The sequence below is a fragment of the Pyrus communis genome, chromosome 4, assembly GCF_963583255.1.
Source record: "Pyrus communis chromosome 4, drPyrComm1.1, whole genome shotgun sequence".
Taxonomy (NCBI): domain Eukaryota; kingdom Viridiplantae; phylum Streptophyta; class Magnoliopsida; order Rosales; family Rosaceae; genus Pyrus; species Pyrus communis.
The window spans coordinates 25,615,788-25,633,789 of record NC_084806.1 but is presented as its reverse complement, the minus strand read 5'-3'; the positions used below and the strand labels follow the sequence as shown (position 1 = coordinate 25,633,789).

Genomic DNA, 18,002 nt, shown 5'->3' with positions numbered 1-18,002 from the left:
GAAAGGCATGCTATGAGATACTCTTGCTTTCGACCCTAATGATATGGGATACGTTTGCTCTCGAAGACTTGGTTGAATAGGTGTTTTCAAGGGAAGAAGAAAACTAAGCATGTTGAGAGGTTTGGTTGCAGCTACATTCTCGGCCGAGAAGAAGAGTCATGCATTTTTGGATGTATGCCTTGCCATGAATGTTGACATATATAGAAATTTTAATGGTAAGTAGTAGTGCGGATGCGACTTTGTCACCCACGCTTGTCGGCAAAAGTGTGGTAGTTGGGATAATGACCTCCACGCGTTTTCAACTTTGTCAGAGATCTTTGACAAAGTTGCACGTGTTATCTGAAAAGCCGAGATTGTGTCTAAAGAGCGTTGCCGAACTTTACGCAGGAAAATCCGGCTTAAGATTTGAAGAGTGGTGTCTCTTCAATTTTTTTTGAATCGGTGGTTGTGTCGCCTCTCCTTTTATAGAGGTATCGATCACCTCCAACATGCACACTTTGAAGATTGCCCATTCGTGAAAATCGTCTCCGGTGTATTTTGTTTTAACGTCCCTTTGAGATTTTACTTCATCCAACCTTTCTCTTTTAACACCTTTGAAAATGGCTAACCCATCTAACATTTGCTTAGATTTGAGTCTCAGCAGTGATACGGGTGCGCCGCGTCAGGGTAATGTATGGTGCCCATCTTTCTTATCTTCTAGTGGCCCTCTTACAGGTGAAGACTCCGTGATGAAGGATGCAACAACAGCTACAATAGTAGCTAGGAACCTCCTCACTCCTAGAGATAGTAGGCTGCTTTCAGGACGGTCCGATGAGTTGGCCATTCAAGAGTCCCTAGCTCTCAGTGTTCAGTGTGCGGGCTCTGTGTCCAACATGGCCCAACGCCTACTTGCTCGATCCCGTCAAGTTGAATCATTGATGGCGGAGGTGGAAAATCTTAAACAAGAGATCAAACAGCTTAAGTACGAGAATAGAGGTTTGCACGTGCTTGCAAATAATTATTCGACGAGCATGAAGAGGAAGCTTGATCAGCTGCAAGAATCTGAAGGTCGAATTCAAAGTGACCGTCAAAGGCTTGCGGCTTTCTTCCAGAGGCACCTTTTTCCTGCGTCATCTAGCGTTCCACCAAGTATTGAGGCCTCGAATGATCTATCTTCGATGCCTCCCGCTCCTGGAGTTTTACCAAGTAGTGGGGCTTCACGTGAACAACCTTTGTGAAAACTCCATCTTTTTTTTTTTTTTTTTTTTTTTTTTTGTACGCACTTGTAATTTCTCGGAGATCAATGGACATGCTTTATTTTATTCAGTGTATTGTGCTAAATATAGATAAAACATATATATCACCAAGATGTGTTATTTCCTTTTTTTTTTTTTTTTTTTTTTTTTTTTTTGGTGATTTTGATAATGATTTTGCCGTACCCAGTTTATGCTCTTGCGGGCCAGGAGTGTTTGGTTGTCACCTTTTAGGCTCGTGCGAACGAGGAGCTTTGGTTGTTGTTGTGGATTTGTCAAGCGATCTGGGAAAGGTGTTCCTCGCAATCTTCATAGGGAGGAGCCTTGACCGAGTAATTGAAGAAGTCTTCTGGGAAGAGGTCGCACATTGTGATGGGGATGGACGATCTTTGTGTCGAAATTTCATTATCTCCAACACCTTCACATTGTTCTGGAGGTTGACAAGAGCTGTTTTGCCCCCTTTTCGACTGATAAACTTATGGACAAGATGGTTGCTGCTTGTCCAATTTCTTCGAAGTGATCTTCGAAATGCATTCCTCACAATCTTCATAGCAAGGAGCCTTGATCGAGAAATTGAATAAGTCTTCGAGGAAGAAAAGATCCCGCATGAATGATCTTTGTGTTGAAATTTTCTTATCTTCAACATTTTCACATTGCTTTGGAGGTTGGCGAAAGCTGCTTTCCCTCCTTTCTGATTGGTGCACTTGTGGAGAAGACATATGTTTCTCGTGCAGTTTCTTTGGAGTGACATGAGTCAATCCTTCAATTTCACTTGACTTGGAGCATGCCCCTAACAGTCGAGGTGAAGACTTTGAGTCGAAAGAGCCAGAAGTGACATCTTTCTTAGGGATTTCATCTTCAGTGCCGTTCTCTTGGGTTTGTTGGCATGAAGATTTGCCAGTGTGGACGATGATGCGCCTCCTTACCTTCAGTGGTCCTTTTGTGTCGACCTCTAGGATTGCTTGGCGCTTCATCCTTGAAGGAATCACGCTTCGAACGTCACCTTTTTCTGCTAACCCATCAAACTTTTCTTCCTTTGGTGTTGTCTTCCTCTTTCCAAAAGGCTTCTCATTATCTTCAAATCTTTCCGAAGCTGATCGTCGCAGAGGAGAGATAGTTGTGTTGCTTTGTTTCTTAGGCTTTAACAACCTTTCAAAAACAGAGCTTTGGGATGTTGGCGCGTTAAGCCTCTTGAAGACAGAGGTTCGGTCTTGACTACCAATACGATTAAGCACTGAAATTCTGGAGCTTGAATGGCTCATCCTATCGAAGACCGACGTCCGAGGGGCGGGTTTAGGCTCTTTTTGGTCTTGTTCAATGCTTACACTGACGTATTGAGTGCTAGTGTTTTTCGCTTGGTTTGAAATCATCACAGGTGCATTTGGTGTGAAGCCAAGTCCGGCTTTGTTGTTGTCAACTCCGTAACCATGCTCCTTCAACTTCTTTTGAGTTTTGGTGAGGTTACGTTCTTTGTCATTGACAGTGTTTGAAACCTTCTTTCCAGCCGCTGCAGAAGAAGCGAAGTCGTACCCGGCCTTTGACATGAGTTTGTAGGCGTTTGGGTCGAAACCTTCCTCGGTCCTCTTGGTTGGAAGAAAGCTTGATTCCACCTTCTTTGGTAGAGCTTTTATGAAGCCTTGTGGTAGTCTTGCGACCTTAGCACCCCCTAGCTGTGTCAAAGGCAAAACTGCATTTGTCTTGAGCAACTTCACATTATCCGTGTGCCACTGTGTGTCGGCTTTTCTTGTTCCAGTGGTCATGACTTGCATGGTTGTACTGCCGCTCGAATCAGCGTCAGAGAGTAGGGACTCTGAGTATTTCCTCGGGCTTTCCCCCCTTGATGCCCTTAGCGAGGCTAGGGTGATCACAGGCTCGTACCTCAGGTGCTTTTGTTCCACCTTTGATAGAGTTAATGCGGGGGCGGAAGCCGCGGAAAAAAGAGCTCTTGCCTTACTTCGGGTTATGATGCCCGAAATATCACCACTTGCGGCGATGATGTTCTTGTTCTTTGCTTTGATTGCAGGAACAGCTTGATCCTTTCTTGATGCCATTTGCGTTTTTCGATGATTTGAGGATAGAGATGAGAGGTAGAGATGTCCCACTGGGCGTGCCAAATTTGTGAACACGAAAGATTCCTGAAACAAGAAACAAGAATAACGTCTACAAAATATATATTTTTGTGTTTAATGATTTTGGGGTTACGATCTCTCTCAAATTTGGTCCTCTGATTCTATCTTCGTAGGGTGTAGGTTTGTGGATGAGTTGTTGATCCAAAGGGCCGTCGGGGCTTGATCTAAGGATGAACAGTTGATGAACGGATCTTCAAGGGGCGTTGGGCTTGATCTTGAAGAATGGGTGTATGGGTTTGTTGAGGTTGTTGATCCAAAGGGCCGTTGGGGCTTGATCTTAGGATGAAGAGTTGATGAATGGATCTTCAAGGGGCGTTGGGCTTGATCTTGAAGAATGGGTGTATGGATTTCTTCAAGGGCTTTTGGGCTTGATCTTGAAGGTTGATGGATGAGCAGATCTTTAAGGGTTTTTGGGCTTAGTCTTGAAGAACGATTGGATGTATGGATTTGTTGAGGTTGTTGATCCAAAGGGCCGTTGGGGCTTGATCTTAGGATGAACGGATGATGAATGATGAACACTTTCTTCAAGGGGCCGTCGGGGCTTGATCTTGAGTTGGTGGGAGTTCTTCAAGGGCCGTTGGGGCTTGATCTTGAAAGAGGATTTGACGAAGAACGAAGAGTGCTTTCTTGATCCTTCGGGATTTTCTTGAGAGCTTTAGAACTTTAAGGCTTCAAGGTTTTGATCCCCCTCATGGGGAGTATTCTCTTCCATTTTGGGAGTAGAGAAATGTATTTGTGAATTGGTTTTTTTCCTCTTGATGGAGAAGCCTATTTATAGGCTTTGAGAGTGAATCACCACCATTCATTTTTTTGGTGAAGTGAGTGGAGGTTGTAGGTGAAGTGAATCACCACCATTCATTTTTTTGGTGAAGTGAGTGGAGGTTGTAGGTGAAGTGAATGGAGGTTGTAGGTGAAGTGAATGGATGTTGTAGGTGAAGTGAATGGAGGTTGTAGGTGAAGTAAGGGGATGTTGTAGGTGAAGTAAGTGTGTGAGGTTGGTGAAGTAAATAAATGTTGTAATTTTAATGCATTGGTTAACATTTATTTTACTGAAATTTCGATGTCTACAGCTGCCTAGGAGCCCACCTAGGCACTAGGCGCCAGCCTGCCGCCCGACTAGCGCCTAACATTTTTTAAAACCTTGAAAAAATATATATATTATAAAATTTAATAAAAATGTGACTTTACTCTCTTCAAATTCAATTTTTTTTTACATAAAATCCACAATAATATATTTTTTCTAACAAAAACCCGATCCAAAATACAGTAATAAATTTAAAGCTACTTAATAAATATACATACCTTTCAATTTCTTAAGTATTATACATACAAAATAAATAAATTTAAAGCTACTTAATAAATAAATAAATATATATATACTATTGAACTTGATGGGATACACATTCTACGAAATAAGTTTCAACGATCCAACCATCAAACTTGTTTGTATATACTTTGAGATCGCATAAGGCAAAAATCCTAAAAAACAAACATTCAAAGATCAAGTAATGGGACAAAACTTTTCAACAGTTATAAACGAATAATCACGATTTAACAATTATTTTAACTTCAATTTTGATTTTTTTTACGGCTACACTTTTTGACCCTATATGAATGCAATGAACAAATTCGATCTTCAATTTAAAATATTTACACTAGTGGATAGCACAAAATCTTTATGTTATACTTAATGAAAGTGCAAATAAACTTTTAAGTGTTAGTGAATCTATTGTTTGATGGGATACGCATTCTACAAAACTAATATATGCCTCGAGATCGCATACGCCAAAAATCGCAAAAAATAAACATTCAGAGATCAAGTAACGGGACAAAACTTTCAACAGTTATAAAAGAAAAATCACGATTTAACGGTTATTTTAACTCCTATTTTGATGATTTTTTTACAGCTACACTCATTGATCCTATATGAATACAATGAACTAATTTGATCGTCAATTTAAAATATTTACACTAGTAGATACCACAAAATCTTATGTTATACTTAATGAAAGTATACATAAACTCTTAAGTGTTAGTGAATCTATTGTTTTGATGGGATATGCATTCTACAAAACTAATTTCAACAATCCAACAATCCAACAATCAAACTTGTTTGTATATGCTTCGAGATTGCATACGCCAAAAATCACAAAAAAAAAAAAAAAAAAAAAAAAAAAAAAAAATCATTCAGAGATCAAGTAACGGGACAAAACTTTTCGGCAGTTATAAACGAAAAATCACGATTTAACGGTTATTTTAACTCCGATTTTGATGTTTTGTTACAGCTAGACTCCTTGATCCTATATGAATACATTGTACTAATTTGATTGTAAATTTAAAATATTTACACTAGTAGATACTATAAAATCTTATGTTATACCATAAAGTCGTTGACTTTGTGCGACAAAGGTGTGCATTCGTTGCGCAAAATAATTTTGCGTGACATAGGTGCATAGGTGCACCTTTGTCGCGCAAAGCTATTTTGCGCAACGAATGCACACCTTCATTGTGCAAAGGACATTTGTGCGATGCGGCATGTGCGTCGTGCAAGATTTTGGTGCCAAACCAAGACTTTTACCGCTTTTTTCCCAACAATGCGCAACGAAGGTGTTCCTTTGTCACGCGAAGCTGTTTTGCCCGACGGTGGTCTTCGTCACGCAAAATGCCTTCGTGTGACATTTTGTTGTCACTGTTACGCAAACATACTTTGCGCGACGTAATTTGCTTCGTCGCACAAGTATGTTTTTGTACTAGTGTATATCCCATAATCAATACATTTACCCGTCACTACCAAGTTTAGTAAAGAATAAATTAAACTTTATTCTTCTAAAGAAATGTATATGTTTGCAATTTAAGAGACTAAAGTTAAAAACTATATCTAATGTAACTTTAACATAAGATGGTTTAAGAGGCTTGCATACCTGACACCTCCCATATCAGTACAAGAACTTGGTAAGGTGTGGTCAGTGCCACACAGCAGTTCTAACTGAACCAGGGAATTTATCCACTTCACTTACAGATCATTTATTTGCAAATTGCTTTTCTAGTTTTTATGCGGATTTCTTTTTTGTTGTTCAATTGTTCTTTTGTTTGTGTAATATAGATATATATGCATGTGAATATGCAGGTATCGTCCTACGCAGCTTACTCATTTCATGTATACAGTGAATTTTATATTGAAGTTGTGAATTTAAAGAAAAAGAGTTGCACATGCCAACAATTTGATCTTGACGAGCTACCATGCTCACATGCTTATGCTGCATGTAGACAACGACAAATTTCATGTTATCCTATATGTTCGAATTATAATACTATAAACTCTTTGACCATTGCATATGCAAAAGCTATATGATGAATCGGCCCATTTCGTCAGAAAAATGGTGAAATTGGAGAACCCATCAGTTACAACCTGGGTCATGAGTCGAAGGGGAACCTGGCTGGTTCTTCTCCTTCTCTCCTTTCCTCATTTCCCTCCTTTCTTTCTTTCCTAATTGGCCACCTCAGTTCTTTCTCCTTTTCCAATTGGCCTCACATCCCCCTCCTTTCTCTCCTTTATAATTCATCACCACTGCTCATCTTTCTTTCTTTTAATCTGGGCCACAAACGTGGCTCCACCAGATTTTCCTCCAAAAATCTAGAGCGTTCTAGAAATAAATAAATTAACAATTTTTCCCTCGACTTTAAACGTTAATATCTTCTTCGTTATACCTCCAAATCACAATCCATTTGCACCCACGCGTTCGTAGCGATGAGTACTACGAGGATATGCCAAGAAAATGAACCTTACGTGACACGACACGGAAGTCAACAAAAGTCAACACTTTGCCTCGAAACTTCTTTCGTGACTGATCACTAGAGTTGCTCTCCAAATCGAAGGGTATAAGATCTAAAAGCTAAACCATATCTCTGACGACATTCTTCGAATGACAATTGCAGTTCCGAGCCATACTTGAAAATTAACGTCACAACCACCAAGCTCAAAACCTACATTCATACCTTCACCAATATCATGTTGAATTACTACTCAATCCTCAAAGCCGCTTGGAATTCTTTTTGGTAATTCTGGTAAACTCGCAAGAAGATTATACTCCAATGGTCTAGCATCGATATGAAACGGGCGCACACATTTTCCGAGTCGACCAATCGTGAATTCCTCACTGATTGAGCGAGAAACCATGTTGAGAAGGCTGAAAGAATACTCAAGAATTTAAGGGTCAAAACAAGTCCATGAAATCTAGAGTACAAGATATCTGGATTGAATATACAATTTTGATGTCTGAATACGTGTAAATATTTAACTTGATCATGCTCTAGCAACGAAAGGGTTGGAAGATAACTCAACTTGAACAATAGTTTAAGGAGGGTTGACGGACAAAAACTTAGATTTTTCCTTGACTCAAAATTAACGATAGCTCCAGGAATAATAAATCACCGATGGTGACGATTTGCTTGATAGAATGCTGATTGGGTGATTTAAGGATTGATGGTCTAAACTGAAAGTTTTGGACATCTAAGTGATCCTCCCGGGCAGTCTATCAACATCAAAAATGATATGGGAAACAAACAAGTGATTCAGAATCAACTAGAATACCTTTAATACCAGGAGGTGAAACTGAGGGTACGAACAGAGCTGATGCAGACTAGAATATCAAAGAGTCGGACAATTTCAAAAATGATGAATTATGCCAAAAAGCTAAACAATTATGTGGTTGTCTCAGGCCAAAAGTAGAAAGGTAGAGTTTAAGAATGAGCTAACAAGGTTTCTTAATGATCGAAAAGTAACATCACAAAAGTATTAGAGCTATCAGGGACCAAAAGTGATTTTCCCAAGATGGTCTTCCGTCGAGTGCTACCACTCTAGCACCATCGTCACATGAGACATTTCTAGAGTCTTGACAAAAATAGACTTCGCAGGAATTCTAATAGGTGGTATTCTAATGGATACTACCAAGGAATCAAAACTATTTCGGATTTCCCATCTCGAAAGGTTTAATAATGATGGCTGGAGGATAAGGATGGAATTGGTTGGTAAAGTCTCCGATGATACACAGTTACTGATACATTAGCCCTGCTTTAGGCCATCAACTTACCTCAAATCTACATCTTTCCTTGGCAGGGAATTTCTTCGCTTTAAATCTAAGGGCATTCGCCAAAGTGCTCTTCTAAAATGTCGACAAGTCGACAAAACTACCCAAAACTCAGGAAAAGCTAACATATTTTTCGTATTTGATGAGGTGGCAAGATTCAAACATTAGGCTCAAAAACTGAGAATGCTTACATCACGCGTGTAATGAACGCAATACTGCCTAACTTATGCTCTGATATCAAACTGACACACCCCAACCTGGAATGTCCACTAGGACTCTGAATCGAGCTGTGTTAGCCGACCCCTGGAAGGTGACGAAGCCATAAAGTATAATGATGTGGAAAATGTGAATAAATTTAAACCTAAAAGTGCCTAAAGACAAGAGTACGTTGTGAGTGGGGATGAACCCATTTCACAAGCGACGTCAGAGCATAAGTAAAGTACAGTAGTGTAGGTAAGGAACATACCCTCAGAGGTAGCCACCTATACTAAGATTCGCCACAAATCCTCGTCGATACGAACTTTCAACTGCTAAAACCTGGAAGGGCACAAAAATAAGGGTGAGTGGGCCTGAAAATAAAGTTTTTTAATAAAACCTTTTGAAAACGTTATAACCCCTTACCGTAAAACCTGTATAATTTCCCAGAAAATAATAATACATACGTATATAGAAATCATGCTCAAGAGTAGTGAAAGCCGAGTATATGCCATGTCAAGTATCTTAGCAATAAAATAAGTAAGTCAGGTGAAATTAATCAATGTAAAATGATATACCAGCCGGAGCCACCTAACGTGGCCTGTACAACTGAACCTATATCTCGTTAACCAATTCCTGCACACAAGTCGGAACCACCTAATGTGGTCTGTACGACAGGGCTAGGTGTAAATAAGTACGCTCAAGTGCTACGATCACATGAAGGCTGTGCGAATAATCGTGGGTCACCCACAAGTCGGAACCACCTATTGTGGAATGTATGACATGGTTGTGCACCAAACTTGGATCCAAGGTGAGCGTGCAGTGCAGGGGGTGAACATCATGTGAATGACTGTGCCCAGGCCACGGGCGGGAGCACTAACACCGAGGTGCAGGATAATGAGCTCTACATGCATCTACGTATAACCATAACCAATGCAACCACTAACATCATACAGTACTCACCTGAAACTTACCTGGGCATCCGCAGCGTCATGCAATAATATGCATATCTATACTAATGCATATACTAAAATGTAATGCAATTGACATGGCATTTAAAAACGTAATTCCATTTAAAACCATTTATGGGAAAATGAAAAACATATATACATATATATAGAAAACCAAAAGCCCACTCACCTGGAGTCTGCGCTACAACTCCCTAGCACAATATCAAGGTATCACGAACGATCGGCGCCTAGAACAATTATCAAATCATGTCTTAGAATTCTTATCAATATAACATATAACTTACATATCCTATTTGGGAAGATCCATACATTGGATTTCCGATCCATAAGTTTCTAAAATCCTCAAATATTACGTATTATAACGTGTCAAAGTTTGGTGTCGATCCAACGGTCGGATCGTCGATTGCTATAATAATCAAGCGGCGGACCTTAATGAAACTACATTCAAATGACGGAAATTCGTCAATCGGACTTCACCAATGGAATCAGGGTATTCAAATTTAGCCTAGGAAAGTTAAGGGATGTCTCGGGCCACGCGCCGCCGCAAATGGCGGACGGCCGCCCCGACTCGCCGGAAAATTCAACTATTTCTAAAAATTCTCAAACTTCACAAAAATGAAGATCTCAATGAGTAAAGCAACTTTCATACTTGTGAATAAGGCCAATTTGGCCGTGAAATGTCCTAATTTCACGAAAACCTGTTGGAAACCCTTAAATTTGGTGTTCTTGATTCAACTCCCAAAACAACTCCGACGCCCCAACCAATCAGCTTTGTTCCAGGCCTCAAGGGAAGTCTATTGATGGTGGTGGTTGACTGAAGTACCTTCGGATTTGGTGGATTGCCACCTTGTAGTCGTCGCACCCATCGATGCAAAACCCCCCAATTCCAAACCCAATCCTCTCAAACTTGAAGTGGAAATGGTACACGAAGAGTAGAATTGATGATTGGAAATGATGAATTGGCCCATTTCGTCGGAAAAATGGTGAAATTCACTGGAGAACCCATCGGTTACAACCTGGGTCGCGGGTCGAAGGGGAACTCGGCCGATTCCTCTCATTCTCTCTTTTCCTCATTTCCTTCATTTCTTTCTTTCCTGATCGGCCACCTTAGTTCTTTCTCCTCTTTCGATTGGCCTTACATCCCCCTCCTTTCTTTCCTTTATAATTCATCACCACCACCCATCTTTATTTCTTTTAATCTGGGCCACGCACGTGACTCCACCAGATTTTGCTCCAAAAATCTGGAGCATTCTAGAAATAAATAAATTTACAATTTTGCCCTCGACTTTAAACATTAATATCTCCTTCGTTATAACTCCAAATCACGATCCGTTTGCGCCCATGCGTTCGTAGCGATGAGTACTACGAGGAGACGCCAAGAAAATGAACCTTACGTGACACAACACGGCAGTCAACAAAAGTCAACACTTTGCCTCGAAGGGCATTTTTGTAAATTCATTTTTTAAAATTATATAAATCATAATAATTGGGGACGGGTTGTTACAAGTTGGTGCATGTCGATCTTGCCAAACAATTACTCATGTTAGAAAACTTAATGGAAATGAATATTCGAAAATGAGAGTCTTATTAGTACGTTCCCTAGTTTGTTTTGGATTCGGTTTTAGTATAGGATTTCATTTCTTGTATTCTAGGGACTTTGTGTAAAACCTCGGTATCTATTAGTATAAATAGATGGTTGCGGGATAGGGTTCATATGATGTGAGTTTGAGAGGCATTAGTTTGTATATGATAGGTGTTAGTTTGTATACAAGAGAACACTTAGTGTTTGTGAGTTCTCTTGTATTCGTTGGTTACCTATAAAGCTTCCGTTGTTAGAGAGGTACTCCTCTATGGGAGGAACTCTAAATTGGTGTTTGTATTTTGTTTATTGCTTGGTTCTGTGGTTTAGTTTACAACAGAAGCATAGTGCAACACTGCATAAAATGTGCTGTATTTGATTAAAATGGTAACAATATCTCTATCAATCGAAGAATTAGTACTAATCTTACAACTTAATGATTAAAATATGAATGATTACACAAAATAATGAAAGAATAGATTATCCTAATTATATTCCTCTATGAAGCGGTGCATTCCACCGGGAGGCCTTGGGGAAATCTCTTGGTGTCAGCACAGTAATTGTAAATCATGTAGTTGGTCTGCACCCATTTCAGCCTGTCTTGGCTCGTAGAGTCCAAGTCTTGAGAAAGCCAAGCTCTATTGTTAGCATTACTTGAAGTTGCAGAACTGCAAGAGGAGGCTCCAGAAGTCCAGACGCATGCTTCAGCATTGAAATTCTTGTAAGACGCGGTGAAAGGAGCTTGGCTCCAATCGGTCTTCACAAGTCCTCCCCTTGTTGCCCAATCATCGGCATTCCACAGGCTCGAGTATATCCTCATCGGCTGGCTTTTTGGAAACGGAACGCCGTTCAACTCTTGGTTCTTGAACTCTCTGATGGGAGTTCCATCTACTGAGAATATAATGCGCTGGGAGTTCCAGAGGATGGAATATGTGTGGAAGTCGGCAGTTGGGTCAAACCAGAGGTAGAATTGCTGCTCTCTGTTGCCTTTGCCTTGGCTGAAGACATTGGTGTGAAGAATGTAAGGGTCTCCACTCAAGTTCCCCAAGAACTCAAAGTCTATCTCATCCCATGTTGATCCTTTTGATGATAACTGCATGAATTAACAACAAAATTAATATCAAAATCAGTCAGAACGGGATTCGAACTCTGGCTAACTGACCTAAACTCGAGTTTATCATACTTGTACTAAAAAACTTGAAGGAAATGAATATTCGAAATGAATGAAAACATACGTAGTAGGCTGTGACGGTGCCAGCGGAGTTTCCAGGGACAAGCTTGAGCTGCATGTCGATCTTGCCGAACAAATACTCGTGTTTGGATTGAAATCCAGAACCGGAGGCTTTGTCGAGAGAAAGGGTAAGAAGCTCGCCGTTGTTTAGAATCTTAGCACGTCCGTCCCCCCATGTAATCTCAAAGTCTTGGTTTAAGTCGGCAGTAGAGGCAGCAGCCACCACAAAGCAGAGAAGAAATATTGGTAACAGAATAAGCATTGTAGAGTAGGAAGCCATGGTAAATGTTTGTATATATGCTGATGAGTAGAGAAAGAATGTGTTTGTGTTCGTTATGGCTGACAAATTGTGTAAGTTGGCATTTATAGGGAGAAAGAGAAGGGGAGAGGAAAGAGTTGGGAAGGTCAGGTCGGTGGGAATCGACTTCAATATTTAGTTAGCTCAGCCTCAGCTGTTGACAGTTGTTGCATGGCTTTGAAGATCTATTTCTTATTAAATATAATATTTAATACAAAGCACACGGTGTTTTCATTGGATGGGATTGGATTGGATGTTAGAGAATTTTATAGATGGAAATGATTTACCGCGTTGAGGATGAGGACAGTGAGCAGCGGGAGGGAGGCAGTAGGAGCAACTTCCATTGCAAGCTCATCACCGCCAAAGAATATATAAAGAATGAAAAGGGGCCCTTGAAATGTGAAATATATTTTCACGCGTTTCTTTTGCAAAATGCCCTTTTGTTGAAATTTGATGCGATACCCCCGGGGACTCTGAGAACCCTTTTTAGCAATCGAAGAGGTGCGGTTCTAACTCTATATTTTTTAATACATTCAATATTATTTATACTAAAAAAAAGAATAGAAAAAGACTTATTAACATAGGGTTTTTTTCCGATCCCAAAATAGTACAAGTCTAAAGGAACAAGGGCCCATAGTAAGAAAGAAAGGAAGGCTTAAAGGAAGAAAGGGAGACCAAGGCCCATCAGAAGTGAAGGGACGATTTCGAGCGTTACAGACAACGGCTTGTCGGCAATGAAGCCGAGCACCCCCTCATAAAATACTTTTCGACCGCCGGCAATAAATTGGTGCACGACAACTTTATAGTACGGAATCACAAGGACACATAAACATGCCTACTCAAACATTAACTCCAGACCATGTGGCGGCTACCAGAGAGAACAAAAGCTCATGAAGGGATGTAAAGGCTGACAGATTAGGTCCTCAGATGTGGATTCTCACCAACTACGGGGTCGAGCAAGGTGCTTAGTACGCATTGTCACAAGAAAACATGCAAGTTGGCTAGAGCGAATATCACTTCGTCGCTACTTGTCGATTAAAGGATGGGGAGGTAGTTAGTAGGTCAAGTCTATGCATTCAGTGCATTAAATGCAAAGACGGTGGAAGACTCGAGCCCAAGACTTGGGGCTGATCAATGGCTTATATAAGGAGGACAATCACTCCTTAGAACGGGTCAGACAAAAAGAGAGAAAAAAGGGATGCCGAGCGCTATCTGTAACATTTCATTCAATATATACGAGTTACTCAATGGATATAACCTAATTTGATGGGTGAACGACTTTGTTAGTAAGTTCTTATCCTTGTAATCCTAAGCCCACCAAGGTCCGACCACACGACAACACTGGTCTTTGTTAACCTTATAATTTGGAGCGTCAACAATTTGGCGCCGTCTATGGAAAATACGTACAATTTGGTTGCGTTTTCTACCAGGCATGTCTAAAAATGCTCGGTTACGAGCAGTCATACACTCTCTTAAGTATCATGAAAGACAGAAGAACAAGAAAAATAGCACCATCATTCGACCCCGAGGGACACACAAGACGGGGGGAACCAGAAAAAGAAGACCATGATGATAGCTGAACAATGGTTGACTCATCAGCCTCACCCGAGGAATCACCAACACCAGACTCGGGGGACGAAGAAAGTCGGGAGCATCCCAAGCCTATGGAGGAATTGGAAACTATTATTCTATCGGAGGAATGTCCGACCAGAGTAGTGAAAATTGGTACTAAATTAACAGCGAAAGTCTAAGAAGAATTGATAAATCTTCCTAAAGCCCACACATTGTATTGGTGTGTGATGAGTAATGCTAAGGAGATTTTATTTTTGAACCACATTAATGTGTTATCCGATGTGGAAGTGATGCATACACTCAAAATCAAATGAGATTAACTCATTAATTGACATTACTTGTACATATCATTTACTACATTAAATTGTACACTAATATAATAATAAAAAAAATGTGATTTTAGCATTTTTTGGTGTGCGACACAAATTTTCTTTTGGCTGAAATTGAAATCACCAACAAGTATTTTATGATGCGAAATAGTATTATTGGCCCTATCCTCGATTGTACGAATTCTCCATTACTAATTTAACAGGATATATAACAAGGATTCTTGTCCTATTTTTTTCTCTCTCCTTCACCTCCTTGAATGCTCAAAATTTCATTTTTTTTTTTTTTTAATCTTTATAGAGAAAGAAAGAAGAAAAAAAACTGTAAGAGGTGGGAGGGAGTAAAAAATCGAGGGATCGAATTCCCACCGTACATAAAAATGCAGCTAAAGAAGAAAAGGAAAAAGAAAGGAAGAATCCAAGGAGAACGCAAAAGCGCGTTTTATAATATTCAGAAATTTGTTTGGTTGTGTTTTGCAAATGCGACGTTGACAGCCACCTTTTTTAAGCCAACTGTGCACAGCTGAGTTGACTGAACCTTCCTTCCAAACTTCCAAATTCCAATCACTTTCCTTACTTTCCTTCCAAACTCACGGGCACATCCGCTTCCTTTAAATACCAATAAAACTTCTTGTTCATCCGCTTAACTCACTCATATCAAACATATCTTTGTGGTGGCTCCTTTCTCTCTTCAAAACTTTTGTCAATGGCTTCTTCCACCTTAAGTGTTTCCTTAATGTTGCTTATTCCGATGTCTCTACTAAGCTTTACGGTGGCTGCTGCCTCTACTGCCGACTTAAACGAAGACTTTGAGATTACATGGGGGGACGGACGTGCTAAGATTCTTAACAACGGCGAGCTTCTTACCCTTTCTCTCGACAAAGCCTCCGGTTCTGGATTTCAATCCAAACACGAGTATTTGTTCGGCAAGATCGACATGCAGCTCAAGCTTGTCCCTGGAAACTCCGCTGGCACCGTCACAGCCTACTACGTATGTTTTCATTCATTTCGAATATTCATTTCCTTCAAGTTTTTTAGTACAAGTATGATAAACTCGAGTTTAGGTCAGTTAGCCAGAGTTCGAATCCCGTTCTGACTGATTTTGATATTAATTTTGTTGTTAATTCATGCAGTTATCATCAAAAGGATCAACATGGGATGAGATAGACTTTGAGTTCTTGGGGAACTTGAGTGGAGACCCTTACATTCTTCACACCAATGTCTTCAGCCAAGGCAAAGGCAACAGATAGCAGCAATTCTACCTCTGGTTTGACCCAACTGCCGACTTCCACACATATTCCATCCTCTGGAACTCCCAGCGCATTGTATTCTCAGTAGATGGAACTCCCATCAGAGAGTTCAAGAACCAAGAGTTGAACGGCGTTCCGTTTCCAAAAAGCCAGCCGATGAGGATATACTCGAGCCTGTGGAATGCCGATGATTGGGCAACAAGGGGAGGACTTGTGAAGACCGATTGGAGCCAAGCTCCTTTCACCGCGTCTTACAAGAATTTCAATGCTGAAGCATGCGTCTGGACTTCTGGAGCCTCCTCTTGCAGTTCTGCAACTTCAAGTAATGCTAACAATAGAGCTTGGCTTTCTCAAGACTTGGACTCTACGAGCCAAGACAGGCTGAAATGGGTGCAGACCAACTACATGATTTACAATTACTGTGCTGACACCAAGAGATTTCCCCAAGGCCTCCCGGTGGAATGCACCGCTTCTTAGAGGAATATAATTAGGATAATCTATTCTTTCATTATTTTGTGTAATCATTCATATTTTAATCATTAAGTTGTAGGATTAGTACCAATTATTCGATTAATTGAGATATTGTTACTTTTTTTTTTTTTTTTTATCCCGAAGCAAAAGAAGCATAACATTAAAGAGAAAAACCACGCTTACAACCGTTCTTCACATAATCAAATTGAAGAGCAACTACAACAAATGGAGGAATCCAATGGTCCCAATATGATAATCGGAAATAAAAAGATCCTAACGAGCAAAGGCATCAGCAACAAAGTTGACCTCTTTGAAGATGTGCTTCCAATCGATCCAAATAAATTGAGTTGCCACCCATTTGATATATTCAATAATATGCACTAGATTCCAGGACGTCGAATATCTCCCCATCACAACCTGAAGGACCAGCTTGGAATCCTCTTCCGTCATAATTTTATCGACACCCTTCCTCGGAGCAAAAAGAAGCCCTTCTCCAAGACCTTGAGCCTCCACTTCAGAAATAGTACCTCCATCAAGATTTAAAGCTCCCAACCCCCAACACCCCCCACCCACACACAAAAGAAAAATGGAGTTTTAACGAAAAGCCTGCGGTAGTGTTCACTTTAACGAAAAACCACATTTTAACACTAAAATGTCAATCCTGGTACTATTCACTTTACCCTTTATTTAGTCCTTATCATTAAAACTCAAAGTTTTCAAATCATTTTCATTAATTTTCCTAAAAAAAAAAAAAAAACCAAAAAATAAGCATACCATTGACCATTATCGTCTCTGACAGCAAACCCCGCTGCCGCCTTAACACCCACAACTGAGCCATCAAATTTTAATTTAACACAATTCATATCCGGAGGGGGCCACTTAATAATCAGTGGTAGGTTTTTTTAATAGACTTCATGTTGGCCTTGAAATACCTTTCACCCATTGAAAAGGCAACTTTGTCCTCAGCGGAGATGGAGAACTGCTTCTAAAGACACAATCATTCCTGTCGTTCCAAATTAAAGGGAGAATTGTAGAGAAATTACAAGGGTGGAAACAGGGTACCCTTTCAAAGGCGGGAAAGGAAGTTCTAATCAAAGCAGTTGTTCAGGCTATACCAGCGTATCCCATGAACATTTTTAAATTTCCAGCTGTGGTCTGTGAGGAGCTGGACACTTTGGTTGCAAAATTCTGGTGGGAAAATAAGGGGGGCAGCAAAAAAATTCATTGGGTGTCGAAGAATGTCTTGGGACTCCCTAAGCAAATGGGGGGTTGGGGCTTTAGAAATTTTATGGAGATCAATGATGCTCTACTGGCAAAACAATGTTGGGGTCTTCTTTTTGACCCATCTTCACTGTGGGCTAAAGTGATTAAGGCTCGTTACTTCCCCAGTTGTTCTTTCTTGGATGCAAAAAAAAGGGGGTAGGGCCTCTTGGGTGTGGAGTAGTCTACTTGCGGGTCGTGATCTACTACTTAGTGGGACTCACTGGCAAATAATGGGAGGTCAGGATGTGAGAGTATGAGTTGACCACTGGTTACCCTCCCTCCCTTTGGGGCGTCCTTCTCCGATTGGTGAGGTTGTGGTGACTAGAAACCTTCGTGTTAATACTCTTATTTGTCCACAGTCTCGTGATTGGAATATCAATTTTCTGCTTCCTTTCCTG

At 40.4% G+C, this 18,002-nt stretch overlaps 1 protein-coding gene and 1 pseudogene across 1 annotated transcript; one reads left to right on the top strand and one right to left on the bottom strand.

The window, feature by feature from the left end:
* Positions 1-11,589: 11,589 nt before the first annotated feature.
* Positions 11,590-12,745, bottom strand: LOC137732128 (probable xyloglucan endotransglucosylase/hydrolase protein 23). Its single transcript, XM_068471427.1, has 2 exons — positions 12,429-12,745; positions 11,590-12,286 (listed from the first exon to the last, which is right to left on the bottom strand). The coding sequence occupies exons 1-2, from the start codon at positions 12,702-12,704 to the stop codon at positions 11,693-11,695; spliced, it is 870 nt and encodes a 289-aa protein (XP_068327528.1). The 5' UTR covers positions 12,705-12,745; the 3' UTR covers positions 11,590-11,692.
* A 2,539-nt stretch (positions 12,746-15,284) lies between these two features.
* Positions 15,285-16,489, top strand: LOC137732339 (probable xyloglucan endotransglucosylase/hydrolase protein 23; annotated as a pseudogene).
* Positions 16,490-18,002: the final 1,513 nt, after the last annotated feature.